We start from the raw sequence: 26,789 nt of genomic DNA on the forward strand, positions 1-26,789 counted from the left end.
GGGGGTGAGGGCTCTGGCTGGGGTGCGGGCTCTGGGGTGGGGCTGGGGAGGAGGGGTTGGGGGTGCAGGAGGGGTCTCCAAGCTGGGGGGTGGGGCCGAGGGATTGGGAATGTGGGCGGGGGCTGTGGGTTGAGGCAAGGGGTTGGGGTGTGGGGGGGTCTCCCCAAAACAAACAAGAGACAGATGTGTCTAGGCGGGAGGGGGGAGTCAGTCCGGGGGGGGCGCCCCTGGGTGGGGGGATCGGACCCCGCGGGCCCCCTGCGGGGGCTGGGGGCGGGGCGAGCCCCGTGGGGGGGGGGGGGGGGGGCTCGCCCCGCCCCGCAGGCGCGCGTCGCGACGGCTGCAGTTCCCCGCCCCGCCTCCAGAGGCCGCTAGAGCGCGGGGCCGGCGGAGGGAGAGGCGGATCCCGGAAGCGCCTCCTGCACGTGACCAGGGAACCCGGAAGCGCTGAGCGGGGAGGAGCCGGGGCCGCTGGCTGTGGGGCCGCGATGAGCGAAGGGTCGGAGCCGGCGGCGCCCGCCGGGGTCCGCATCGTGGTGGAGTATTGGTGAGAGCCCGGCCCCGGGGATACGGGGCTCTAGGGGGCTGTGTGGGCTCTAGGGGGCTGTTGGGAGCAGCGGGGGCTGTGTGGGCTCTAGGGGGCTGTTGGGAGCAGTGGGGGCTGTTGGGAGCGTTGGGGGGCTGTGTGGGCTCTAGGGGGCTGTTGGGAGCTGTGTGGGCTCTAGGGGGCTGTTGGGAGCGTTGGGGGGCTGTGTGGGCTCTAGGGGGCTGTTGGGAGCAGCGGGGGTTGTGGGGGCTGTTGGGGGCTGTGTGGGCTCTAGGGGGCTGTTGGGAGCAGTGGGGGCTGTTGGGAGCGTTGGGGGGCTGTGTGGGCTCTAGGGGGCTGTTGGGAGCAGCGGGGGCTGTGGGCTCTAGGGGGCTGTTGGGAGCAGCGGGGGCTGTGTGGGCTCTAGGGGGCTGTTGGGAGCGTTGGGGGGCTGTGTGGGCTCTAGGGGGCTGTTGGGAGCAGTGGGGGCTGTTGGGAGCGTTGGGGGGCTGTGTGGGCTCTAGGGGGCTGTTGGGAGCGTTGGGGGCTGTGTGGGCTCTAGGGGGCTGTTGGGAGCGTTGGGGGGCTGTGTGGGCTCTAGGGGGCTGTTGGGAGCAGCGGGGGCTGTGTGGGCTCTAGGGGGCTGTGTGGGCTCTAGGGGGCTGTTGGGAGCAGCGGGGGCTGTGGGCTCTAGGGGGCTGTTGGGAGCAGCGGGGGCTGTGTGGGCTCTAGGGGGCTGTTGGGAGCAGTGGGGGCTGTTGGGAGCGTTGGGGGGCTGTGTGGGCTCTAGGGGGCTGTTGGGAGCGTTGGGGGCTGTGTGGGCTCTAGGGGGCTGTTGGGAGCGTTGGGGGGCTGTGTGGGCTCTTGGGAGCATTGGGGGTTGTGTGGGCTGCAGAGGGGATCTTGTCATGGAGGGAATATGGTGGGGGAGTGTTTAGTGGTGGGCTAAATTAGGCAGATGGGAGTTATTGGCAGTTCACAGAGCGGGGACTGTAGTGTAATGGATGCATAGGGGGATGTGGGGTTCAGTGGGAATATGATGGGGTGATGGTCTTTGGGGGATGCCCCATATCCATTCCAACCTCTTTGCATGTTGCTCTGCCGTTCAGCTCCCACTAGATCTCTGCTCTGCATAGCAATGGCACTGAAATTCGTCTTCCCCCGTGTTAGCCTCTCAGCATCTCCAGTCGCATCTCCAAAGCTTTACCCTGTGTGTGCCTTTTCCGACCATCTGTTTTTCTTCCTTTCTTATCAGTGAGCCCTGTGGGTTTGAGTCCACATACCTGGAATTGGCAAGTGCAGTGAAAGAAGAGTACCCAGATATAGAAATTGAATCCAGGCTCGGGGGGAAAGGTAGGATTTTCCACCAAACTTTCGTAAGTACTTAGGTGCTACCATGCCAACCTTGCAGCCTCAAAGCTTTGTCCTCTAAAGGGCACCTAGGTGACACGTCTTGTGTGTTGGCAAATAATTCAAGGGTGAAAGGGGTTAAAAGTAAGTGGGAGAAGAGAGGAGACAGCTTTGGTGCCATACACATGGTTTTCCTATTGGATATGTAACTCATTGGGCCAGGATCTGCTAACCACAAGAACTACCTCTTTCTGCAGCCAACTGAGAATATAGGAGTCAACAGGAATGCAGCGAGTGCTGGATCTCAGTTTGAAACCATCAGGAGCCTGGGTGGGGCAGGGCTTTTTTGATTGAGATTCATGGCTATGGAAAGCCCTTTCACCAGCGACCCGCTGGAATCTGCATCTTCTAGGGCCCTGGGCAGGACACAGCTCTGTGCATATGAAGAATCACCTTTGTGTTTGCTACACTACAGACCTGTCTTGTCTTATCACAAGGGACTCTGCACCACACATGCATACGACCCAGTCCAGTCTGTCCCTGCTTAGCACATTGTGTCTGATAAGGTCACTGCCTCAGACCAAGTGATGTGGGCAGTAATCTTAATGGGGGAGAGGATACTTAACATTATTCAGGTTGGTTCAGTTGTACGAGGATGTTGGGATATTATTGCACAAGGAAACTGATCCTTCACTGCAAATTTGAAGCTGTGTAATCGAATACAGCAGGATTCCTAGGTTCTGTATCTGAATGTCATGCCTTTTGGGTGACCAGGGTCAAGTCACGTGGCTTGTTTTCCTCTTCTGTAAAGCAAGGATAATAGTTCCTGACCTCATGGTGAGGTGTAGGACATTTTATGCAGCTCTTTGAGATCCTTGGATTAAAAGCACGTATTTTAAGACAGGCCTAGCATAGGCTTATAACATAGCTTCAGTTAGAGATGTTATTCCTTGTTTGCTGTCTGTATGCTTAAACTGACTGAATGCCCTGATCTTCAGCCTTGAGTAAGTGATCCTGTGGGACTGATCAGTGAATTAAAAATGTAGTTTGGAAGTGTCTGTGGATTGTTACAGCTCGGTTGTGTTTACTGTTTTTAAGGTACCTTTGAAATTGAAATCAATGGGCAGCTTGTCTTCTCCAAACTAGAGAATGGTGGCTTTCCTTATGAGAAGGATGTAAGTATCCAGATCCCAGCTTGACCCTTGCATCAGCCTGTGTGGAATGTGCCTATAGGGACGCTCCTGTTACAACAACCCCCTTCTGACCGAGAAGCTTTCTATTTTTGGAAGTGACATGCTTTTCAAAGGCATTTCATCATCCTAGGGCTTTGCTACTCTCCTGACAGTGTATCAAGGCACGTTTCAAGCTGAAGGGCATGTTATTACAATCAGAACCCTGCTGCCTGTAACAAGAATTCAGACACCATCCTGAACTCTGGGTTGCCCAAAATGCTTTAATGCCGCTTAAACCACAAACTGTTGCCTGCCTCTAATATTACTTAGCTTAGAAACGCTGGCCAGCGTTTTCAAAAACGAGTAGTGATTTTGGATGCCTGGCTTGAGACACCTTTTAAGGTATCTTGATTTTTCAGAAGGGGAGTGCATAGCATCTTCGGAAAGTCCGGCCCTTGAAACTCTTTCAGGCTGAGCTTCTGCGATCTTGGCCCATCCGTGTGGAGAGGGCTCAGTTAATCTTCTCCATTAGAGACCTGTGGGAGAATCTTTGATGGAGGGATTAATGCCTTTCCATTCTGTCTCTTGTTCTCTAGCTCATTGAAGCAATAAGAAGAGCCAGAAATGGGGAACCGCTAGAAAAAATCACCAACAGCCGTCCCCCCTGTGTCATCCTGTAGCCCCGGCAGCACCCTCCTCGTCACTACAGGCCTTCTGTTCTGATCACCTTCAACTCTGCCCATCCACTCTTAAATCTCATTACCTTGCTGCTTTGCTCCTCTCTGCCTTCTGGCTTAATTATCTTACTCTATGGCCAGGCAGCGTCATGTGTGGAAGAGACATCAAGGTAACCTGAATCGCTAACATTGCTGTACAAAGAGGCTTGTGGGGAATGGCATCACATCAGGTGACTTGGGACCAGGGATGGGTTAGCTGAGAGCTAACTTGCTGTTGGGTAGGAATGACTAAACTTTGGTACTACTTTGTGCATGCCATCTAATCCCAGACAGCCACCCAAGCCCCAAGGAGGAGGAGAGCGTCCCCACGCCATCATTTTCTACCCCTCTTCCACTCACTCCATAAATGTCCCTGTTTCTCCTATTTCTGTAGCACATACAAGGGCAACTAATTGGCTTGCTGCCACCTTCCTTTAAAATCCTGGTAGGTTGGGTGGAGTCTATGAGAGACCAGGAGTTCTAAGTGCACTGAGAAAGCTCTGCCTGTTTTGCTTAGCACTGTGGTGATATGGAAATGAGAGAGTCAGTGTTTTGGGGCAGAGAACTGACCACAGTGGTTATGAAGACCTGGTGATTTGGATCAGAAGGTTTTAGAGAAGAACTGAATTGTTCTTAAATGCTAAATAGTATTGTTAATCATTTAAAAAAAACCCTTGTCACTGTTTAAACCAGTGCTAAAGCAGGATCAATTAGACATCAGTTTTTGGATAGTAAAATCCCTTTCTTATTTCCTCTCCTCCTGCGAGAACCATAATTAGTGACTGACTTCTAATTGCCCATCTGCTCCCTGCAGAAAACTTCCCCCTCCACCCCACCCCTCCTGTTTAACACCCAATTTTCACTTTCTATTGTCATGACTTTGCCCTTTGACACTGAATGCCAAGGGGGTGAATGAGCTAAAGGATAAAGTGCTAAGTGACTTAAGAGAATGCTGGTGTTAAAGATAAGGACCTGGCAGTGCCAATGAAATTCTGGCTACCCAGTGTCTAATTTATGCTTTAAGGGGGGTAATTCTATTTATTATAGACTGTGTATTAAAAAAAATAGCCAGTAGTAAATAAAATCACAGTAAAACCTTGCTTCTTTTTAATTTGTCAGGGAGTATAAATGACCGGGGAGATTATCGCTGTGTTATAAGATAGGGATACAGTGCACTTGGCTATGAAAGCTTTGAAACTCTAGCTGTGGTGACAGTAGCGCTCAGGGTGAATATTGTTTATGGATTTCAGTCATCTGGAACTCTGGGTTGCCCAAAATGTGTCGCTTGTGGGTTGCAACCCATTTGATTAGAAAGGTACGTACCTTTCGTTCAGAGAAAACAGTTACATTTGCGCTTGTGAGTGCCTTATGCTAGATGAATAATTAGCACTTGTGCGTTTCATCTGTGCATCTGCATTCAAGGCAGTCCCTTGGTCTTTTGCCTCAGGTTCTCTCTTCCTAAAATAAAGCTGTCTTCGCTGCCAACAAAACGTGTGTGTTTGCGCATTGAGATAGCGAATGATGTGAAATCCTAGGGGAGACAAAAGGCATAGGGAATTTGTTACCTGTATACAGCTAGATGAGGTCAATCCCAGGACCCCCTGGGGTTGACCTGGTCTAGCTCCATACAGGTAAAAACTCCCTCTGCCTTTGTCTTCACTAGCATTTTACATCGTTTGCTATCTCAACGTACAACCGCGCTGTTTTTGCAGCAGATACTCAAAGGAGATTTTCCTTGTGGGTGGAAGGATTAGGCCTTGTCTACACTCTAAGTGTACACTTGCGTGCTTCAGTGTAGACACTACCTACGCTGACGGGAGGAGTTGTCCCATCGTTTTAGGTAATCCAGCTCTCCAAGAGGAAGCAGCACTGTCTACACAGAGACTTGGGTCGGCTTAACACCCTGACCGACGTTGTTAAACCAACCTAATTTTCTAGTGTAGACCAGCCCTACATTAGTGTTTAGAAATTGTGCATACACAGGAAGGTTAGGCTCTGAGTATTTCAATGCCAGTAGAGGTTCCCTGGTTATAAAAGCAAATGAGTTAAAAGATAGAAGGTGAACAGCTCAGATGTGTTAATGTCACAGCTAACAAGCTCCTTGGCTCAAAGCATAACGGCTGCTGGAATATACAGAAGACAGAGCTGACACGATGGGCCATATATCACAAAATCCTCTTTCTCTCTAGTGAAAACAACATTGGCAAAGAAATTTGAGACTGTCTCCCTCAGATAGCTTGGCTGGAGACCTGCATAGGATTCCTAGTTCAGCAAATTGGGCAGAAGTATTTCTTCTCAGGTAGATTTTGCTTTAGTGGCCAGAAAAAAATGACTTTACTCTCCCCTTTGGTATGTTTTCCATCTTAATGAGGATGGTGTCTAGTTTGACTGGCTATCAGGCTCAGAAATGCTGGTTCAGAGAGAATAAACATTTCTGTTCTATCTTTGTTGTTCTACTGTGCTCCCCACCACGATATCTAAGCACCTCATTGGCCCTGAGGAGTTTATAATCAAGGTTAAACGGAGCAGTTGGCCAATTCTAATCAAACCATTCATTGAAAGATTCCAGGTTGAGAAATGCTGTTGGTTACCTTCACTTTTTCCAGCAGTGAGTCAGAAAGGTGGAGGTCTTTTCAGGTAATGCAGGTGAACCTGCCCTCTTAGTAGGAGACATTAGTCATCTCTGAATGAAGACTGGCAGGGACTGGAGGCTTCAGATCTCCTTTCTCCCCATCAGATGGCTAAATTGAATTGAATTATCGTAATCATCGTTTAACATCAAACAGATTTTAAAGTAGGCCTTTGCCATGTATCTGCCTCAGTTTTCCAGCCTATATAACAAATGATTTAAGCTAGATCCCACCCCTGAGGGGTAGGTAACAGGGTTACATCCCTTTGCTCCCCTGCACAGGAGGATGCTACAGCAGTGCTAGGTGTTACAATCTCCTGTGGATGCTGAATGCTCAATATTCCTACTTCTAATGTTTGCTGAAGTAAACAGCAAACACATCTGCCTCAGAGTCGAAAGGGGATGTGCACTCTGGGGGGAAAAACACTTCAGACAAATAGAGTAGAAAAACAATGTACAATCAAATATACAAATAGTTTTGATACAGATGATTAAAAACAATCCATCAGTCACCTCGTACAACGCATAAAACCAACATTTTAAAACAGGATCTGGGGATGTCTTATCACAAGTCAACTCATCCCCCTGAGAAGTTTTGTAAGAGCAAACTTCTCTCTTGCACATGTAGGTCTGGGAAGGTTTGAACTGAAGCACAGGTGGAGGGTTTGAATGTTATCTAGTATCAGAGGGGTAGCCGTGTTAGTCTGAATCTGTAAAAAGCAACAGAGGGTCCTGTGGCACCTTTAAGACTAACAGAAGTATTGGGAGCATAAGCTTTTGTGGGTAAGAACCTCACTTCTTCAGATGCAAGAACCTCAAACTTATGCTCCCAATACTTCTGTTAGTCTTAAAGGTGCCACAGGACCCTCTGTTGAATGTTATCTAGGGCATTGCATGACAAACCAATGTAAACCTAAACGGATAGAGGGAGAGATTGAGGCTTTCACGGAAGTCTCTCTGCGGGATTGCCACACTGGAAGACCCAAGCCAGTTTTGGAAGTGGATTATTGCTATTTAGTGTAATATGTGGCCCTCTTGAATAATTTGGAGGGGCAATGAGTGACTGCCGATTTAAAAAAAATAAATACAGGTAGAGTGATGAGGAAGCCATCACATTTGTGTGGACAGTGCCACTCCAGTGGGAACAGGCTGTGCTCCTGTCTTTTAGTTCATTGTCTTAAAACAGGAAGTCAAAGCAAGGGTGGCCAGCTCAGTGGGTGATCTCATGGTGTGAGAGGTTGTATCGTGGCAAAGCAATACCTGTCTCCACCCCCCACGTTTCACAGAGCTTGGACAGAGGCCTGGTTCCCAGCTCCATGGGCAGTTGGAATGAAGGTCTGTTAAGTAGGTTGCTGTCGCTGCTGGACACAACGGGAACGGACCGGTACCCTGATCTCCGTTCCTTGTCTCTCGTTCCCATCCTGTTCTTCAGCATGGGTGCTGAATCGGACAGCTGAGCTGTCCTGTCCTTGGCCAGTACCTGTGCTAATAGTGGTCTGGTCATACCTCCTCCCTTGCTGCTCTGGATTACTTATTACAGAGAACGCTCTGAACTACAGTGCCTGCTGCATGCTTCACCCTAGTTCTGTCGGCATGAGCAGCTCTGAATTGTTTAGGGGCAGGGAAGGGCTGCTCACTGTTGCAGTCAGCTCCGATCCTCCACCACTTTTCAACCTTGTCCTGTTAAAGCTTTTCCATGGGTGTCTTAAAAAAACATTACTGGTCACCCCCTTCAGGCTGTGAGAGCACATCCAGCCTTATCGGTACCCCAGGGGAATGAAGGCCTGTCCCCCACCCTTTCTGTTAATGACTGAGCAAGGAAAAGAGATGCCAGTGGTTTGCCACCCTTGTAGGCTTCGTTTCACATTTTGCCAGTCAGTCAGAATCACTCCGATTAAAGCCCTTGAATTTCAACCCCACCATTGTCCCGGTTCTGGCTTTTTTAAGCCAAGCGGCCCATTGGTTGGCACGTGGAAGTGGAGGGGTCTGACAATCCCTGCACAGAGAAGGTGGAGATGGAAGAGACCCCGTAGGTCCCATGTTTTCCATAGACACCAAAGGTATTTGTCAAAATGAATCCGGTTGCATAGATAAATGAAGGACCGGCTTGTTGAAAGCGGTGCTCAGTCCCTACATGCTCGCTGGAACGAGACGTGGACCAGCCCTGTTCAGTCCTTCCAGGTCATCTCCAAGCTTCAACCAGATCTAGTTTGAAGAGGACTGGCAGAGCTGCCTTTGAGCAGTAGTTACGGGCCTTGGTGCTATTCTTCATTACAGGAGTCCCGCACGCCGCATAGATGAATTGTTACCATTCATACACTGATACATATCCAAGCTGCCTTGGCTGAAATAGCTTCCTCTGCTGACCAGGCCCGGCTGTTAATCTGATGTGTCCTTGGGCGGCGTGATGGACACAGTGAGGCCGAGGTACTCTGGATTCTCGGCAGTCGGAGTCGTGGTGAAGCCATTGGTTGTGGAGACCGGTTCAGCAGGGTTGACTTTGGAAGGGTCCTGGTTCCAGTAGTAAGGGTTGTCAAAGGCCTGTGTGAAAGCACTCGCCAAGGAAAGGTTGTGTGGGGTCAGGTACTCCGGATTCTCCACTGCATTGGTGAAGCTGCCTTGGAAAGGGTTCTTTGGTTCCTTGATTAGCCCGTTCTTTCCCAGGTGTCCCTTTGGCTTCTCAAGCGTGGACACCTGGGATCTTTGGTGCTTGCTAGGCGAGAGGCAATCCTCCATCTGGTTCACGTACTCTACAAATGGGAGACAAAACGTCTCATGAATCACAGAAACTGGGCCTCCTTTCCCAACGCCCCACGCAGCTTGGAGCCCTGGGGATGACACAGGACTACTCCGGCCCGTTCACTCTTAGTACTTTGCAAAGCCTAGCTTTTAAATCATTCCACCACTTTCCCACAACCAGGTAGCTTTATTCTGCTTTCCTTTGCAGCTTCCTCTACTGGCCATTACCCTTAGACAGGCCAGGGGGCTGGGTGGCTCAAATTGTCTGGAAAGTCCTGTATTCTGGACAGATCAAACTTCCCCTGCTGTTCAGTCTGAATTTGCCCTTGCTTCATTTCATCCTCTTGCTCCCAGCTGTGTGACACTAAATGGTTCCTCCTGGAGGTTCACATGCTTTAGATTTCGGTGGGTGGGTGGGTCCCTTAGTGGTTCGGGAGGTGAGATTTTATACTTTGACTATCTCCCTTGCTGCCAGTCTTCCTAAGCTCATGCTCCGTCTGCCCCGTTTTTCATTGTTTTACCTTTTCATCACTTTTTTCCCCCAGTGGAACCTGCAGAACAGCTCGTTTTAGTGCCCTCCTTTCCCCTCCCCCCCAACATCCCCCCTCCGGGCCCAGCCTGGAAACTCAGACAAATGGCCTAACTCCAAAGCTATAAAGCAACAAAAATGTAGGCGACGCCAACACAGCATCTCTAGCGCAGGGCGCAGGCATCTTTGCAAGAGTCTCAGGCCGGGGCTGTGGGGTTGGAGTGACCGACGTTGAGCCGCAGGAGCCGCTTATCTAGTGCTGGATGGTTCCACCCAGTTGGCACGGTCTTTAAAATCACAACCGCCCTGTATCATGCTCTCTCCTACTCCTTCCTTAGGCCACGATCAGAAATTGCTTGAGGCTGGAGTGTTTCTGTCTAATGCTCTGCCCTTTGCTGAGCTCCCAAAGAACAGCTGAACCAGTGCTTAGGGGACTGGCCTGAGCGGTCGGAGACACAGGGTCAATTTCCTGCTCCATCACACCTCCCCCCTTGCCCTGAGACCTTGGGCAAGTCACTTAGTTCTCTGTGCCTCAGTTCCCCATCTGTGCCTCCCAGGGGGTTGTGAGGATAATTACATGGCCGTCGCTCACTCTGATGGAAATACTGGAGATAGACAGCACTTTCCAAGTATTCATGAATTTGGTCTCGAAAGCTCCTGAGAGCCAGCTATCCTCATTTCAGAGGGGGAAACTGAGGCAGAGAGGGGCAGGGGACTTGCCTGAGGTCACCCAGTGTGTTGGTGGCAGCGCTGGGTAGGGATGCCCATCAGCTGAGTCCCAGTTCTGTGCATTTGCCCTAAGAACACCTCCCCTGTTGATGCTCAGCTTAGTCCCTGGCCAGAAAAGGGCAGTTTCCGCAGTGGAGGGCTGGGCCCGACCTCCATACCTGGAGCTATGCTGCAGGAGGCCGGGCTGATGTGACTCTCCGCTTCCGGCCCCTCGTTCTTGTCACTTGAGACGCTGGTGGGGTCCTCGCTGTACCGCTGGAGGGTGCTGGCCTCCAGCGCGGGCGGGCTCTGAAGGGCTTTGCTCGCCACGGAGTCCCTGTCAAATGTGTCGGGAGTGGGGCCCTCCGACTGCTCCAAGAGAGCCGGGCCCAGGTACGGGTAGTGGGCCGAGTCCTCTGCCTCCTCCGCGTCCACCTGGGTCTCTGTGGTGCTCTAGGGAGTGGGAGGAGAACAAAGCGGGGGGGGATGAGTGCTGAGGACCCTCCTCTGGTGAAGCTGGGATTCAGGTACCCAACAAGCCCCAGGGAGAGGAGTGGCTTTTACCCCTCAGGTGAATGAAGGCAGCATTAGCAGCCGGGCCGGCTGGGGTCAGAGCCAGCCTAGAGGGAAGGCAGTTCCTGGGTCACCAGCGCCCCCCTCCGCAGCACTTGCCGTTCTCCCAGGCAGTCCTGACCTGCTCTCACCTTGTGAATTCTCACCCGCCCGCAGCCCGGTCTGGATAAGTGAAGGCCCCGCGGCAGAGTGCGCTGCGCTTACCCTGGTGGAAGGGATCCGGCTGCGGTAGCTGGCGGAGGGGTCTGCATTGAAGAAACCCTGGTGAGGGACCAGGTACTCCTCAGCGTCCACCAAGTCCTGCATGTCCTCCTCTTCCAGCAGGGCACGGTAGAAGGTGCTGTCTATGGGACTGGCTGGCCCCATCATGTCGTCATTCTATGGGGGGGCAGAGGAGGGGAGTTTAGGGCATTTCACCTCGTTCTCATGCTCTACAAAGCACCAAGGACTCCCCAGGATGGGATCACAACTCCAGGGCAAGTGGGCAGGCAGGACAATACTGTTGGGAAATTAGCCCTTGAGCTGCCAGTCCTTCTGTGCAGGGGTGATTAACGGCCCCAAAAGGACGTCCCTTGAAGGTTGGAACTATTCTTTGTGCTTCTCTGGCATGTTCCATCACAAGATCCCCAAGCACGGGATGGACGTTCATTCTCCCTATGCCCCTGGGAGTAGGTCAGCATTATCCTGCCGCTACAGCAGGGGAACGTGACCTACAGCAACGTGACTCGCCAGAGGCCGCCCAGTGAATCAGAGTCAGGGATAGAACCCAGGAGTGCTGGCTTGTAGTTCCCTGCCCTACACCCCACTTTAGCTTCCCAGCTGGCAGAGAAGAATCCCAAGTCCTGGACTTGCTGAGGAGCTGAATGGGGTGGGTGAAGCCAGCACACTTACTGTCTGGGTTGGGGTGCGAGTCCCCTACTGGTGCCCCCACAGCAGGCCAAAGACTGAAAGGTTTTGGGAACCAAGCGGTGGGGAGGGAGATGGCTGCTGCCCGGGCCTCTCACTGAGAGACAGAGACACCCCCTGCTCCCTGCCAAGAGCTTTGTAGTGACCTAAGCTGTTTCCACGTACCTGGATGACCACAAAGCGCTGTGGGTCCCTCGCCATACGGGAGAACTCTGTGACCAGCTCCCGGAACCTGGGGCGACACTCCGAGTCGATCATCCAACCTTCGGGCAGAGAGCAAGGTGCCAGTGAGCCCAAGGCACGTGCCGCACGTGTGAGACTGTGCTCACCGATACAGGAGCAGGGACTAGTGCTAGGGGCCTGGTGAAGAGACACCTCCCAGCCCTTACTTGTGACGCTCTCCTCGGAACACATGCCTGAACGTCACCTCGACCCCAGGAGGCTGCACCACCAAGGCTGGCTTGAAGGACTTTTTAGCGTGTGGTGGGGTCCATCTCGCCTATTTACCCTCTGTCCCAATTAGAGTAGGCAAAGCCCCAGTCCCTGTGCCCAGAAGGTAGCCGAGCTCACCCGCCCATGACACAAGCCAAATGTTGGCCTTTCCTGCAAAGACGCCCTGCCCTCTGGGACTGGTTGAACAGAGCTGGCTATTACCCATCCCAGAGGCTAGGCCCCAGGGTCTTTACCCAACAAATTCACCCGCAAGCCTCGGTTACGTAGTAGCAAGAGGAACCCCATCCTCTGAACTCTGGAGCCTTTTCTTCTGAGCCTCCAAGACCCAAACTTGCCTCCCGCCAGTACAACCCAGAAGTGGAGAATGGTGGGGGGTGGCTAGCGGATGCCCGTGACGGTTAGGGTCCTCCGTACATTTCACCATGATCATGTAGACGTCGATGGTGCAGATGGGAGGCTGGGGCAGCCGCTCTCCCTTCTCCAGGAGGTCGGGGATCTCTCGGGCCGGGATCCCGTCGTACGGCTTGGCACCAAAGGTCATCAGCTCCCAGACGGTCACTCCTGGAAAGACAGGCTCTTCAGGACCAGGAGCAATGGGACTTTCATCCCATGTCCCTTGCAGCTAGGGATCCCCGAGACAACGCAACGTACCGTAGCTCCAGACGTCGCTCTGGTGCGTGAATCTCCTGCGCAGGATGGACTCCAGAGCCATCCACTTGATGGGAACCTGGGGCCGGAAAAACACAGAGCAGACTGAACCTGTTCATTTCATCCTTGCCTTGTCATGTGTTCAGGAGCAGGGAGAAACAGGACGGGTACTAAGAGCTGCCTGCAGATATGGGCCAGGCTCCCTAATCAGACTACATCACCCATGATACACCAGTCCCCTCTGGGTGCGGGAACATGGTGCATCATGGGAAGAGCCTGGTGCATAGCGGAGAATGGATGCTGTAGGGACCCAAATTATAGCTGCTGTGAGGCCCACGGTCGCATTTAGGAATGGAGGAATTTCGGGGTTGGGCCAAAATATTTTGGATTTAGATTTTGTGCTAAGAATTTGAGGTTTTGAACCAGTCTCAGCCAAGAGCTCGGCCATCCATCACAGGCCTTGTCGGCACTCAACAGCAAAATGTCCGGCAGGACCCGATGCCAGGAGGGAGGTAGCAGAGAGCTGCTAGGTCCGTGTACGGCAGGGCTTCTCAAACTGGGGGCTCGCAAGCTGTCAACCTCCACCCAAACCCCGCTTCACCTCCAGCATTTATGATGGGGTTAAATATAAAAAAGTGTTTTTAATGTATAAGGGGGAGGGGTCGCACTCAGAGGCTTGCTGTGTGATGGGGATCACCAGTACAAACGTTTGAGAACCAATGGCGTACGGCCACTGAACGCAGCTCAGACATGTACCAGGCTAATTCCAGCAGGGTTTTGACTGCAAGGTGTACCCCTGACCTGGCCTGTCCAGATGGACAAGACTGGACCTACAAGGGCTTGTGGGTGCGTCAGTTTGCTGCCAGGCCTCTGAATTGCAGAATGAGCTGGAACGGTGCATGGAGTCAGCATCCCCCTCATCCAGCACAGCCAGACGCTCGGCTCACTCGCTGCTTCTGATGACCGATTAGAGGGACACCGAATGGCAAAGAGGCCGCAGGCGTTAGCACCCAAGTAATACATTACAGTGACGGCCCCTCCCAAATCTGTGCACCCCAGGGGGGCCCTGACATGGCCCTGGTTTGGTTAGCTGCCCCTTGCTGGGGGGTGGGATGGGATGGAGTTAATGCAGGAGGCTCTCAGCCCGGCCAGCACTGGCAGCTCATGGTTGCCACGTGATGCCAGGGAGCCATTGCTGTGGGGAAGTGTGGCACAGGGTGTCTCTGAGTAAAGGGTTGGGGTCTGGGCCCCGCCCCAGTGCCGCTGGCTTCTCCCAGTCCAGTTCCCTGGTACCCCCCCACCTGGCTCACCTTCCCCCCGTCCGCGTGGTACTCTGTTTCATCGATGTCCAGCAGCCGGGCCAGGCCGAAGTCCGTGATTTTCACGTGGTTGGGGCTTTTCACCAGGACGTTGCGAGCAGCCAGGTCCCGGTGCACCAGCCGCACGTCCTCCAGGTAGCTCATCCCCTTGGGGGGGGGGGAGAGGGGGGGAGGAACCAGCATGGAGCACCTCAGCCCCATGGTGGAGTTCTCGGGACCCAGCTGGTTTGAGCCACACCCCCTCCACCCCTCCCCCCGCTAGTAGTGCTCTGCGCCTCAGAAGATCTGAAAGCACTTTACAGACATTAGCCCCATTTTATAGATGGGGAAGCTGAGGCACAGAGCAGGAAAGAGACTTGCCTAAGGCCATCCAGTGAGTTAGTGGCATAGCCGGGTACAGAACACAGGGGTCCTGATGCCCACCCACCTGCTCTAATCGCTAATCAATACTCCCCCTTCATTTATGGCTGGCCATCCTCCGCTTGTATACTACCCCCGTGTGCTGGAAGCAGCCTGCCCCCTACGGCCCTAGAGCTGGCGAAGCCGCTGCTGTGGCCGTGTATCATGGGTGGGGTAGGAAACAGCAGCTGGGCTTTGATATTGATCGCTTCCTATGTTTGCGCAGCACCTTTCAGCCTGAAAGAGCCAAACGGGCTTGACGAACGATGCGCCTACAGGGCTAATGCAGCCACCTCTGGGGAGTGGGGGGCAGCGTGAACGACCAGCACACTGTGCAATTTCAAGGAGAGGTTTTTGGCCTCAGGCTCCTGCGGCAATCCCCTTCCCAGCTCCATGCTTACAAGCCTGGCCACGGGGTCTTTAACACCCCCGCAGAGCAGAGGGGACCCCAGGGCCCAAAGAGCCTGGGAATTCTCCCCAGTGGGACGGCGGAGTCGGCCCTGCTGGAATGTGAACCTGTGATTTGTGGGTGGCAGGAAGGCGCCTGATGCTGGTCGTCCCCCCGGCCTCTCTGGCAGGAGAGCAGCACCTGAACCCCCTCACCCAACCCTGGGGCTCCTCCTACCTTTGCGATCTGCACACACCAGTTGAGCAGGTCCTGGGAGCCGATGCGGTCCTTGTTCTCCCGCACATAGTCCAGCAGGCAGCCGTAGGGCATGAGCTGGGTGACCAGCTGCACCGTGGAGGTGAGGCAGATGCCCAGAAGGCGGGAGACGTAGGGGCTGCCCACGCCTGCCATCACATAGGCCTCCTGGGGAGGAGAGAAACTGGCTTAGAGCAAAATCAACCCCGGCAGGACTCGACTTGGGCATCACAGGGGAGATCCTGCCAGGAGCCCAGACCCGAGAGCTGGCTTCCCACCCCCCTGCACCACAGAAAGGCCACGTGTGGGTCCATGGGGCAGTCTCGTGGCCCTGCCCAGCTGCTCCTGCCAGCTGGGTTTCGATTTCCACAGCATGATCCAGCCAAGTCTGGGGCCTTGCAGCGGGGAGATCAAATTGCAGAGCTGCAAGGAAATGACGGCAGACGAGATGGGTCCCTTGCTCCCCCTGCCACAAGTAATGATTCTGCAACAGTGGGTCACACGACAGCCTGTCCCTCTCCAGCAAATGGACATGCTGGGATGCACAGGCCCAGTTTGGGGGCGGGAGTGGCATATGGAGGCAGGGTAATACGCGTAGGCACCGACTTTGGTAGCTTAGCGGGGAAAGTGCCCTGGGCCGGAGAGTTTGTACCCGCTACCTACAGCCACGGATGGGAGCAAACCCAACGTGTGTCAGACTAGGAGGGACCCGGCAGCTCAGTAACTTTGAGCGAAGCCACATCTGGTGGCCGGGGCACGGCTGAGCCTGGCAGACTGGGTCAGTGCCCTTCTGCACCTGCGCAGTGCTGGCATGTGTGCCCCCAGGGCAGGTGTGCCCGCCACAGCGCCCGTCTCCCACTCACGTCCAGGATCTCCTTGTTGGCCTTGGGCGACGTGTTCTCTCTCAAGACTTTAATGGCCACGGGGATCTTCACGCTCTCGCCGTCGGGGATCCAGATGCCCTGAGGGGAGGGAGGGATGGTGAGGGCACTCGCCGGGGCGGCACCTCACGGCTCGAATGGGTGGTGCACAGGCAGCGCTAAGGAGGGCTGAGGGCTCCAAGCGAGGATGCAGCCGTGGGGCCGGACACTCGGGAGGGAGGGTAGAGACGCTGTCCAGCTGTGTCCTTTAGAGTCTCTCAGTGCTGCCTCACCCCCAGCCAGCTCCCCATCCCTCTCCTAGGTCCTGCGGAGCAGCAGCCTGGCCCCAGTTACCCGCTGCCCACCCCCGGCTCCGCCTGTCCCCGCCTCACCTTATACACGGTGCCGAAGGCCCCAGAGCCCAACACTTTCACCTTCTTCAGCTCGGTCTCCTTCAGGATCCGCATCTGGGCTTGATTGGGGAGGGCCCCGCTGGGCGTCAGCGGCTCCACCAGCTGCGAGGGGTGGGGAGGAGGGTCCTGTGTCAGCGAGGGCGTGAGCTGGAGAGCCTCAGGCCCACGGGCTCCCCGCTGCAGCCCCCAGGCGACATGGAGACTCAGAACCCAGGATTGACCCCTCTGCGTGGCACCTTCAGGCCTTGCCCCAGAGCTCACCGTGGGGCAGCTGTCTCTCCTGTGGGCGGAGGGGGAGCGTCTGGGCTGTCCCCACTGGAGGATGGCAGGAGGAGTGGCTGTGGGGTATGGGGACAGCACACGCTTGCCTTTCTAAATCACCTGCACACTTCGCATGGGCCCAACCTGGGCACCGGTCATGAGGGACACCCAGGGTGGTCAACATCCTCCATCCCTCCACAGTAACCCCCCCACCTCCTCTCCCCACCAGTCACTCCTGCCCAGGGCCTCCCTTGGCTCATCTGGGATCCTCTGGCCACTCAGGTGCCCGGGGAGGCCTTGCCACATTACCGGGCACCACCACGAGTGCCACTGGAAGCCTCCCTGAGTGTGCAGGGCAGGTCCTTGGGCTTGTGGTGCCGTCCGTACCTCGGTCTCCTGCAGGAGGCGCCGCATGGCGTGCTTCCGCTCCTGCTGCCGCTTCCGCTTGATGCACACGACGATGATCAGGATCAAGACCAGGGCCAGGAGGGCGCCAACCACGCCGGCTATGATGGACGTCACCTGGCTGGGAAAAGGGGGAGGCTGCTGGATGGGCTGGTTCCACTGTGGAGGCCAGTCTAACCTGCGGGATTGGCTCTCTATGGGGGAACGGGGGACAGGAACGTTTGATGGGGGGCAGGGTGTAAAATCCAGGGCCTTCTCCAGAAACGAGCCCCCACGGGTGGCTCATTTGGAAGCCGTGACTCATGGCTCCTTGGTGGCCGGGTGGTTAAATGGTCTGCCTAGAAACAGCCCCTGGGGCTGGGAAGGCTGCGAGGGGGACAGAGCATCTGGCCCCATTGGCCAAGCCTGGTCCCCTGCCAATCAGCGGCAGAAGGCATTCCCCTCTGGCGCTTCCTGGCCAGAGGGTGGTGCCTGGCAGAGCGCAAGGGGGCTGCAGGTGCGTAGGGGGTAGGGAGATGCTGAGCAGAAGGCAGATGGCATCAGCTCCCCCCCAGGGAGAGGTGGACCCTGGCTACTGCCCAGGGTGCCGCCTGCCTGGGAAGTTGGCACAGAGGGGGCTGGGCAGATGGGGGTGCAGTACCTCGGCTTCTGATCCATGGGGCAGCCGTCTTCATCCCGGATCGTGCACCTGGGGAAGGACCCAGAGATGTTGCTTTGTTACTCGACGGGAGGCAGACGCGCCATAGAAAATCCTCCCACAGCCTTGGTTTCACTGCCAAGCAGTAGGGCATCCTGCCGGGCTGTGTCCCATGGGCCCCCAATGCCGGTTTTCCCCCACCTGCAAACCTCTGCCCATCCCCACCCGCTTCGCCCCACTTTGCTGTCCCCTCCTAGGCCAGACTTGGCCCTTGGGATGCGCTGAATGCTGCAAGCAAAGAGCGATGCTCCGTGCCAGCCAGCGCCCAGACTCACGAGTGGCTGCAGTTCGAGGGGCACAGTTGGCAGATGCCATGTTCATCCGGATACTTCCAGATGGGCACAAAGGAGGAATCGGCCTTCACCCCGCTCGGGCACCTCTCCACACAGTATTGGGCATCTCTGTAATGGGCGCAGGCCACGCACTGGTCCGCCTCCTGCCAGGAAGGATACAGAGTGAGCACCGTGTGCATTTGGGGGGGGAGAGGATGAAGAACCCACTAATCCGGGGTCAGCCCAAAGCCTTGAGCCATAGTAGAAACTGGTTGGGAATGCAGATCCCCTCCCCCATCCTAAAGGGGCTTTCACGCAGTCTGCCCACCCCCGGGCATGCTCCTCACCGATCCGTGGCAGGTCTCCGTGCCGTTCTGGGACAGGCACTCGGGGTGGCAGGAGAGGCAGCGGGTCCCGTTGACGTGTTCCCGGACGGCCCTGCCGGGAGAAAGAGCCTGAGTCAGTCGCTGCACTAAGGCACATTTTGCCCTCACCCCGCGGTGCCCGCTGATGGGGCAGGACCCAGCCCCTGCCCCAGCCCAGCCCAGCCGAGGAGCAGGCAGCAGTGGGAAAGCAGAGACGTGCCCCTTCCCCCCTTTCCCCCCAGGGCTGACACAGCCGCCTCTGCGACCAGGGGCCCAGCTTCAGATCCCTAAACTCAGGGCTGGAATGTGGTGCCTCACGTGGGAGGCTCTGCCCGCTGTCCCATAGGCTGACCTCTCACAGCCATGCCAGAGCTCGCCCGCGTCCTTCCCCACGGCACCGCATTGTGGGCGGGGCTGGGATCGGGGCAGTGCCCAGCAGGGTCGTTCCCTGCATTGGTAAAGGACCTGGCTGCCACTCAAGACCCTGCATGATCTGGGCCCCATCCCCACGCCAGAGAGGGAGGGTATGATGGGGCGGGGGGGCAGGTTGGGGGTGGCTCCTAACCTGCCCCCTGCTCCCACCAGGCACAGGCCGCTGGGCAGCAGCTCCAGCACCCCATCTCCCGCCCCGCTGCACCCTGATTAGCAAGATCCTCCCTAGGGGAGATACCCAGGGACTTTCCTCCCCTCCTCTATCCTCACCCCAAACCCAAGCAGGGCCACGCTATCCGTGCCAAAGGAGAAGGGGCCTGGCCACGGCTGGGCGGATGGCCCAGGGACTTGGTGGCATCCTCTGCCCCCATCGCATCCAGCCACAGTACCAAAGCCTCCCCCTTCTCCCTCTCACCCGGATCCCCCCCCAGGAGGCTTGCTGGGCACAGACACGCAGCGAGCCCAGCCGCTCAGATCCCCGCTTACCCGTCCAGAAGGTTGCAGGACTCCACGCACTCCTGCCCGCGCAGGAACTGCTCGCAGGCCACGCACTGCGTCGGGCCCGGCCCCCAGCACTGCCCCTTGGCACAGAGGCGGAAGCACACCAGCCCCTCACTCTCTGGGGGGAGGATGCCACAGTTAGCACTTGGAACCCAGCCTGTCCCCGCCGTCCCCTGTGGCAGCCAGACCAAAGGCCTTTCCCGGGGGGAACGCAGCCTCCACCGGGCACAGGCCCGCCGTGGATGTCAGCACGGCATTTGGTGTCAGAGTGACAGCCAGGGACACATGGTACCATGTGGCACTGGGGGGCTGTGCACCAGCCAGCAGAGAGCACCCATCGGCACCCATCTAACATGGCAGTGCCACTCAAAGCCCAGGTGAGTTGGGCATAGGAGGAGTCCCTGGGTGGGGCAGAGAGCCGGACAGAGCCCTGGCAGAGGCCCCCACCCCTTACCACACTGCTTCACCGGCTTGTTGTCAGTCTGGAACAGCGTCTGGCGCCGGTTCCTGAAGATGGCTTTCCAGGGCACCTTCTGGAGGAAGCAGAGGTTGGGGTTCTGGTGGACCAGCACCATCCCGCTGCTGATCTCCTGCAGGGAGCGCAGGCCCAGCGAGACGATGGACAGGTTCTGCAGCGTCAGGGAGTAGGCACCGCTGCAGAGAGACGTCGACAGGCACGGGGTGAGCCAGGAGGGGTAGGACAACGAAGCAGGAGTCAGAGGGTCCCTGCCAGCCCCACACTCTAGGGGGCTCTGGAACTGGGTCACATCCTCCCATGTGCTCCCTCTGAACCACAAACCCTGAGGGTGGCTTTTGTGAGCTGGCCTCTGGGCTGAGATACACCAAGCTCATTCCACATCTGCCAAATCCCAGCCACTGGGTTCGTCTCTAGGCTTCCATCCTGAAAGGCCCCATCACCACTGCCCTTGGGGAAGATCAGAGGACAGCTGGCTAGTACCACTCCCCCTCCTGTGACCAAGAGAACTGGGCACATCCCCAACTGGCTTGCGAGGCCCATCCGTTCTCCGGACCCCGTCCGAGGGCCTGTTCCTCCCCACCCCGCGTCCCTGCCTGTGCACGCTCACTTGTGAAGCACTCGGCCTCGGATGATCCGGAGGTTCTGGAAGATGCTCAGGTCTGGGAAGGTCTCTGGCCAGGACTCGATGTATAAGAAGCCTGTGAAATGGAGCAGGAAGGCGCGTCCTTATTCATGCGAGCAGCGGCCTCCCACCAGCTGGTGGTGGGTCGGTCTCCCAAACTCCTCGGTGACTGATAGGTGCAGGGCCCAGGCCCGCCTCCTATGGCGTGTCCCCCCCAGGCTAAACAAGGTGGCTTAAATTTCCAGGGCAGCAGTGTGTGACCTTTAGCCAAAGCCCCACCCTGGGGGGCTGCCGAGCCCCATCCAGCGACTTTGCCAGCGAGCGACATGGAAACAGGAGTCGTTGGCACATCACAGATGGAGGCTGCATCCCGCTCTCGGTGGGCACTGGCAGGAGACGGGGATGAGTGAGCCCGGGCGCTGAGCAGTCCCTCACCCACCTGTCAGCTCCTCCAGGCTCCTAAAGCTCTTGAGCTGCTCCGGCTCCAAGGGGGCAGTGTTGGTGGCGGGATCCCTGTTGGAGAAGGAACACGGTCGGGGAGGGGGATCCTTAGAGGCGTAAGCCCTTGGGACCACGGACACGGGAGGCGGTGGCTGCCCTGCGGCCATGCAGTCACAGGGGCTGCCCGGCCTGATGGGCTACAATATCTGCAAGGCCCAGCTGGAGATTTTGGAAGAGTAAACGGACGCTCCGGGGGGAAGCCCCCGCTCACACCCGCTTCACGCTCCGTGACCCGCTCACGTGCACACTCGCCTCGGGCCTGCACGACTAAGGCCCAAGGGAGGTATCAGTTTCCAAAAAGGCCCGATCTAGACAGGACTGTAATGGACTGGCTGGTGTGTGCACTGCTGCCCCCTCCTGGAGAGAATCAGAACCATTCAACTGTGTGGCATAGGCCCTACACTGCTAATGGTGATTCCCCTTTGGCTCATGCATTAAGGGCTTGGGCTTTGGAGCAGAGACTCCCCTAGTGGCCAGATAGCTGAGCAGGAGTTAGCCAGCTCCTGGTGCCCCCACACAGTGCTCCGACATGCCACACACGCACCTCCTTCACCCAGGACATCTGAGTCCAGAGCTGGGCCCTCCCACCCACAGAGCCAGTAGCTCCCCCAGGGCGAGCCAGCAGGAGCTGTGCTGAGCTTGCCTGGGCTGGACAACGGCAGCGGAGATGGGGGCACCGGGCACCGCTACTCACCCCATGAAGGTCTCGGGCAGGAAGGCCAGGCTGCCAAAGATCTTGGTGCAGTGGGCAAAGTGCTGGATGTTGGAGGCGTTGACGGCTCGGACGCCCTTCAAGAAATCCACACCCAGCCCGTAGCAGCCTAGGAGAGAGCAGGGCAGGGGCTGAGAGGGAACCCTGGTGTGGAATAACCCTGCGCCGACCACCCATGTGCTTCCATTCCACCCATCGAGCCTCAGTACAGAGACACCCTTCCAGCCCCCCAGACCTTCATGCGGCTCCCTCTCCTCAAATCCAGAGAATCCCACACTGCCGGATGTGCCTCCCCTGGTCCCTCCGGGAGAGGAGAGGGGCTCCCCAGGGCAGGGCACAGGGGATGGGGGAACGTTACCTTCCGGGCAGGGCTTGCTGCACTTCTCGCACTTCTGCACGCTGTCCGTGCTCACCTCCTGGTTGTCCTGGGGACACACCAGCGTGCAGGAGCCCACCTCCGTGGCCAGGTAATTGTCTGTGGGAAGGGGAGACATGGAGCGGAAAGATGGCCCCGTGGTTAGGGCATTAGCCTGTGACTCAGGAGACGTGCCGTCGATTCCCTGCTCTGCCACCGACTGCCTGTGGGACCTTGGGCAAATCCCTTCACCCCTCTGGGGTTCGGTCTCTCTTCGCCGGGGGGATAAATGGCACCGAGGAGCGGGAGGCACCCAGAGGCTACAGTGACGAGATACACGAGTCTGCCCAGCTCACGCAGAGCCCGGGTCCGATCTGGGGGCTTCACTTTGGTCACAACGCTCGGACCCCAGACTCTGACCCTGGGTGGGGGGGGGAAATGGCCCCACCCCCACTGCCTGCAGCTAAGGACAAAGCCCCGTTGCTTCAGCTCCCTCCCCATTAACCCCTCGGCTGCTGCATTCCAACACGAAGGACTTAGTTTGCAATGTGGCTGCCCGGTTAACGGGAATTGCATGGTGTGTGGTGGGGTTTTTGGAGTGTGTGGGGGGAGTGCTATGGGCCTTGGAGCTCTGGGAGTTTGTGGCCCCCTAGGAGCCAGACCCGACTTTGGGAAGCGCCAGGCAAACGTCAATAGAAGCCCCTCCGACCGTCCTGCCCTGCCAGCAGGGGGCACTTTGCAAACGGAGCCCTGGGGGGGTTGCCCTGGGGGTCTCTCCACAGGGCTGGGGTGCAAGACCAAAGCCCAGCATACGCAGCTGGCAGGAAGTGGGACACCCCACAGAGCCCACCCCCCGGGATCTCCCCGGAGGAAGGGGTGCTTACAGGGGCACTTCCTGACACAGCTGGCTCCGAAGGTGTAGCGCCCGTCCCGGTTGGGCACCGACTGGAAGATGTCCGAGTTGTAGATGAAGAGGGGCGGGCAGTGCAGCTCGCAGATCCCGCTGCGGTTGACGTGCAGGCAGGCCTGGGGGGGAGCGAGCCAGCCCAGAGAGTGAGCAGCTAGGACACCCCTCCGCACCAATCCCTAACCCTCTCTATGCCAACTCCACCAGCTCCAACCAACCTCCCCATTCCATCCCCCACGTGAGCCTCTCTGCACCGATCCAGCCATCCCCACCGTGCCTACCCCCTCCATGCCCCCACCTGCCACCCTCCCACTCCCACCACGCTAACCCCCACCCCAACCCTTGACCCACCCCATCCACTGTGCTGACCCCCTGGCCACGCTCACACCCACTGGCGCTCACCAGGCAGTCCGAGTGCTTGGGCCCGGTGCAGCCCGCCGCGCACTGCTCATGGCAGCAGTCCGTGGGCTTCGTGCCCTTGCACCTGGGGCACCCGTCGCAGATGCTTTGGGTCACTGGGGCAGAGAGAGAAGTGGGGAGGAACCATGAGGACCTGGAGGTTTGGCTATGGCCGCGTGACAGGCTCTTGGCATCTGGGGAGCTCTGCTGGGAACTCTCGGAGCCAGGAACCCAGATGGCCACAGCAAACAACTGCCCCCACCCCAGCACGCAGGGGTTTTCCCAGGGCAGGGGCTCTGCGCTTCCTGAAATCTCTCCTGTTCAATGGATCCATTTCCCCCTCATCCCGCCCCACTCCAATGTCTGTGCCTCCTTTCCCCATCCCCCCAGCCACAGCCTGCGTTTCCCCAACGTGCATCTCCACCATCCGCCCAGCCACACCTTTGCCATCCTCCCCCGGCACCTGCCCCACCCCTCGCTCGGGGGGCGGTTAGAAAGCCACACAGTTCTCCTGGGCACCAACACGCTCGCTTCACCTCCCGGCGACACAGCCGGCACCATAGCACGGTGCCCCCCTCCCCCCCCCCCAGCCAGGCTTTGCAGGGTCCGGGCCCTATCTGCATGGAGGGCGAGCTGGCCCCGTGTGCCACTGCAGGTCATGGGCAGAAACCTGAGTCCAGCACTCCCCCCCCGTGCCCGGTGCTCACGTGTCTGGCAGTACTGCGGCCCTTCCCCCCAGCAGTGCCCTTGGGAACAGAAGCGTCGGCAGTCAGCACCTGGGCAGGATGGAGAGAAGACCGAAGCCGTTAGAGGAGGCCCGAGACTCTGCCTCGCCCCCCTGCCCATGGAAACCCCCTCCCCAGGCTCCTCGAGCAGCCAGCCGGGGTGGAGGCCCCTGCAGCAGCTGCTATTCCCCACCTCCCTCGCTCCACGACTGGCTTGAGGCACCACACCCCTGTCCCCCTTGGACAGGCCAGTCTGGAGCAAAGGACTGTGGGGCAGACGCGGGAGTGGCTGAGTGTCAAGCCTGGGAGAGTCATAAACCAGTCTATTGGGGTGTGCCAGGCTCGGGGGCGGAGGGGGGGAGGGAGGGCAGGCTTGGTTCCTGAAGGGTGTAGAGGCTCTGCCCCTTGTACCAGGCCCCACTCCTGGCATCCGGCACAGGACAGTCCCACATCTCCTCTCCAGAGCCGGAGCCCAATGAACTCGCCCGTGGGCCGGCACTAGATGGGACAGGCCAGATCTGACATCTTGTCAGCCCCGCCAAGGAGGCGGACGGTCCCTCCCTCCCTGGGAGCCGGGTCGCACGCGGAGAGACCCCACCCGGGCACGTACACGTCCTCTCCCTGCTGCTGTTGATCTGCTGGTGCTGGGCCAGGTCGTTGTGTTTGTGGAAGATGTCGCCCCACAAGATGGTCTCCTGGAAACACAGCTGGGGGTTGCCCTCGATGTGCACCCCGCCCTTCAGGATCTCTGGAGTGGGGGGAGAACAGGACAGTAAGCAGAGCAGAAGGGACAGCTACGGGCTTCCCACCCGCGCGGCCACTGAGGGAGACTGGGAGACACGGGCCAGCAGATGTCCCAGCCCGGCGATCCCTGGTGCTCCCCCATGACCCAGCCACGTGACATTCTCCTGGCGGCTGAGGAATCCAGCCCCCAGTCGAGGGGGCCGCAAGCTTATTTGAAATGACATTAGCCAGGCAAAGCGCTGAGGGATGCTCAGAAAGGCCTTTGACCTTGACAACTGCATCTGCAGCAGCACGACCGGTGAGGGCAGTCGACCCTCATGCTCCAGGGCATCAGTCAGCTCTAACGGGGGCCAGGAAGAATCTCCCCCCACCAACCCCAATGCTGGGCTACTGCATCGCTAGGAGCCTTGTGTATCTGGTACTGGCCACGCTCAGAGAAAGGGGGATGTGTGACTGGTTGGGCCTACTGGTCTGAACTGGTGTGGCAGGGAGGTCAGGATTACCAGGCACTAGTCTGATCCGGTGCAGTGAGGGGGATGCCGGACCACATGGACCAGGGGTCTGATCCGGTGCAGTGAGGGGGATGCCGGACCACATGGACCAGGGGTCTGATCCGGTGCAGTGAGGGGGATGCCAGACCACATGGACCAGGGGTCTGATCCGGTGCAGTGAGGGGGATGCCGGACCACATGGACCAGGGGTCTGATCGGGCACAGCATGGAGGCCTGGATACCAGGCTACGGGGATCACTGGTCCAACAAAGTAGAGATATTACACTAGATGGGCCACTGCTTTGCTCTGGCACAGTGGTCCAGTGACAATCAGCTCTTCTAAACAGGTCCCTGGTGCATCCCCCCTAATTCTGAGTGTTCACTGGGATGAGCCCGGGCCCCCCAATTGGCTCCGGGGCCAGCCTCCCCACCTGTCAGATGCCTCATGCCCAGCTCCTGCAGCCCCACCGTCCCGGTGGGGTCGGCGTTGGCGAGAACGGCCAGCGCGTATTTCTCCTCGTAGAGCTGGGTGCCCCGGATGATGCGGAGGTTCTCCAGCTGCACGCGGCTCACTTGGTTCTGCGCAATCAGCACGTAGCCCTGGACCTCCTTGATATCCTAGAGGGGCAGAGAGCAGGGTCAGGGGGAGGCTGGGCACCCATCCGGCTGAGGCTGGGCCGTCAGTGGGAGCAGAACCTATGAGCCCTGGAGCTAAACACAGGAGCTGCTACTGCCTGAGCTAACGGGCAACACCCACGTCTCTGCCCACAACTACGGGCCAACCTTGGCAGAGCCCACTTCAGGGTCAGCCACTTATCTGGGGTCAGAGCGCCCAGGGGAACGCAGCAAGCACTGGGAAGATGGAGAAGACTTTCTGTGGGAAGAGCCGGAGATCTACCCATCCCACTGTATGATGTGGAAGGGAGGATGCTGAGCTCAGGGTCAGGGTTCCCCCCATCCCCGCCGAGTTGCTCACCTTGAGGAAGGACATGTCGGCGTCTGGCCCCAGGTAGGTGATCTCCAGGTTGCCCTGCACCACCTGGCAGTTCTGGTAGAGGCGGCTGAGGGTGGCGTAGTGGTTTTCTGGGCTGGAGGGATGCAGCAACTTCATGTCAGTGCCCGTGCAGACTGCAGGGGGGTGGAAAGGAAGAGCCGGTGAGGCTGGGCAAGGGTGGTGGTCAGAGCTCTGGACGAGGCAGAGACGATGGATGCCATTCAGAGAGATGCTCGGCACCGTTTCTCCAAAGGCTGCTCCACCCCAGCTGTGGGCGTTCAGCTAAACGGGGCCCAGCCCCCACCCACCCCTTACTCTGCAGGCATTTCCCCCAGGCACAGAGCT

At 57.6% G+C, this 26,789-nt stretch overlaps 2 protein-coding genes across 2 annotated transcripts in view; one reads left to right on the plus strand and one right to left on the minus strand.

Annotated features, from left to right (window-relative positions):
• The first annotated feature begins 387 nt into the window (after nucleotides 1-387).
• Nucleotides 388-4,863, plus strand: MIEN1 (migration and invasion enhancer 1). The gene is made up of 4 exons (XM_065577613.1): nucleotides 388-547; nucleotides 1,782-1,879; nucleotides 2,975-3,051; nucleotides 3,645-4,863. The coding sequence occupies exons 1-4, from the start codon at nucleotides 489-491 to the stop codon at nucleotides 3,726-3,728; spliced, it is 318 nt and encodes a 105-aa protein (XP_065433685.1). The 5' UTR covers nucleotides 388-488; the 3' UTR covers nucleotides 3,729-4,863.
• A 1,967-nt stretch (nucleotides 4,864-6,830) lies between these two features.
• ERBB2 (erb-b2 receptor tyrosine kinase 2) overlaps nucleotides 6,831-26,789 on the minus strand; it is a 37,590-nt gene continuing 17,631 nt past the window's right edge. The window contains exons 2-27 of the mRNA XM_008162725.4: nucleotides 26,427-26,578; nucleotides 25,882-26,068; nucleotides 24,826-24,963; nucleotides 24,198-24,266; nucleotides 23,494-23,606; nucleotides 23,069-23,210; nucleotides 22,188-22,304; nucleotides 21,812-21,938; nucleotides 21,056-21,129; nucleotides 20,602-20,692; nucleotides 19,971-20,170; nucleotides 19,502-19,634; nucleotides 18,566-18,656; nucleotides 18,222-18,382; nucleotides 17,890-17,937; nucleotides 17,232-17,370; nucleotides 16,563-16,685; nucleotides 16,174-16,272; nucleotides 15,293-15,478; nucleotides 14,260-14,415; nucleotides 12,953-13,028; nucleotides 12,716-12,862; nucleotides 12,014-12,111; nucleotides 11,147-11,320; nucleotides 10,549-10,822; nucleotides 6,831-9,143 (exon numbers count right to left, since the gene is read on the minus strand). Coding sequence (XP_008160947.1) covers nucleotides 8,773-9,143; nucleotides 10,549-10,822; nucleotides 11,147-11,320; nucleotides 12,014-12,111; nucleotides 12,716-12,862; nucleotides 12,953-13,028; nucleotides 14,260-14,415; nucleotides 15,293-15,478; nucleotides 16,174-16,272; nucleotides 16,563-16,685; nucleotides 17,232-17,370; nucleotides 17,890-17,937; nucleotides 18,222-18,382; nucleotides 18,566-18,656; nucleotides 19,502-19,634; nucleotides 19,971-20,170; nucleotides 20,602-20,692; nucleotides 21,056-21,129; nucleotides 21,812-21,938; nucleotides 22,188-22,304; nucleotides 23,069-23,210; nucleotides 23,494-23,606; nucleotides 24,198-24,266; nucleotides 24,826-24,963; nucleotides 25,882-26,068; nucleotides 26,427-26,578 — 3,686 coding nt within the window. The 3' untranslated portion in view covers nucleotides 6,831-8,772. The remainder of the gene's footprint in view (nucleotides 9,144-10,548; nucleotides 10,823-11,146; nucleotides 11,321-12,013; nucleotides 12,112-12,715; nucleotides 12,863-12,952; nucleotides 13,029-14,259; nucleotides 14,416-15,292; nucleotides 15,479-16,173; nucleotides 16,273-16,562; nucleotides 16,686-17,231; nucleotides 17,371-17,889; nucleotides 17,938-18,221; nucleotides 18,383-18,565; nucleotides 18,657-19,501; nucleotides 19,635-19,970; nucleotides 20,171-20,601; nucleotides 20,693-21,055; nucleotides 21,130-21,811; nucleotides 21,939-22,187; nucleotides 22,305-23,068; nucleotides 23,211-23,493; nucleotides 23,607-24,197; nucleotides 24,267-24,825; nucleotides 24,964-25,881; nucleotides 26,069-26,426; nucleotides 26,579-26,789) is intronic.

The sequence above is a fragment of the Chrysemys picta genome, chromosome 24, assembly GCF_011386835.1.
Source record: "Chrysemys picta bellii isolate R12L10 chromosome 24, ASM1138683v2, whole genome shotgun sequence".
Taxonomy (NCBI): domain Eukaryota; kingdom Metazoa; phylum Chordata; order Testudines; family Emydidae; genus Chrysemys; species Chrysemys picta.

What these genes read in the sequence shown, in the direction of transcription:
- MIEN1 (XM_065577613.1), top strand. Translation starts at nt 489, where the DNA reads ATGAGCGAAGGGTCGGAGCCGGCGGCGCCCGCCGGGGTCCGCATCGTG. An exon ending in CGCATCGTGGTGGAGTATTG is followed by an intron (nt 548 to 1,781) that starts GTGAGAGCCCGG and finishes CTTTCTTATCAG; the next exon opens with TGAGCCCTGTGGGTTTGAGT. An exon ending in ATCCAGGCTCGGGGGGAAAG is followed by an intron (nt 1,880 to 2,974) that starts GTAGGATTTTCC and finishes ACTGTTTTTAAG; the next exon opens with GTACCTTTGAAATTGAAATC.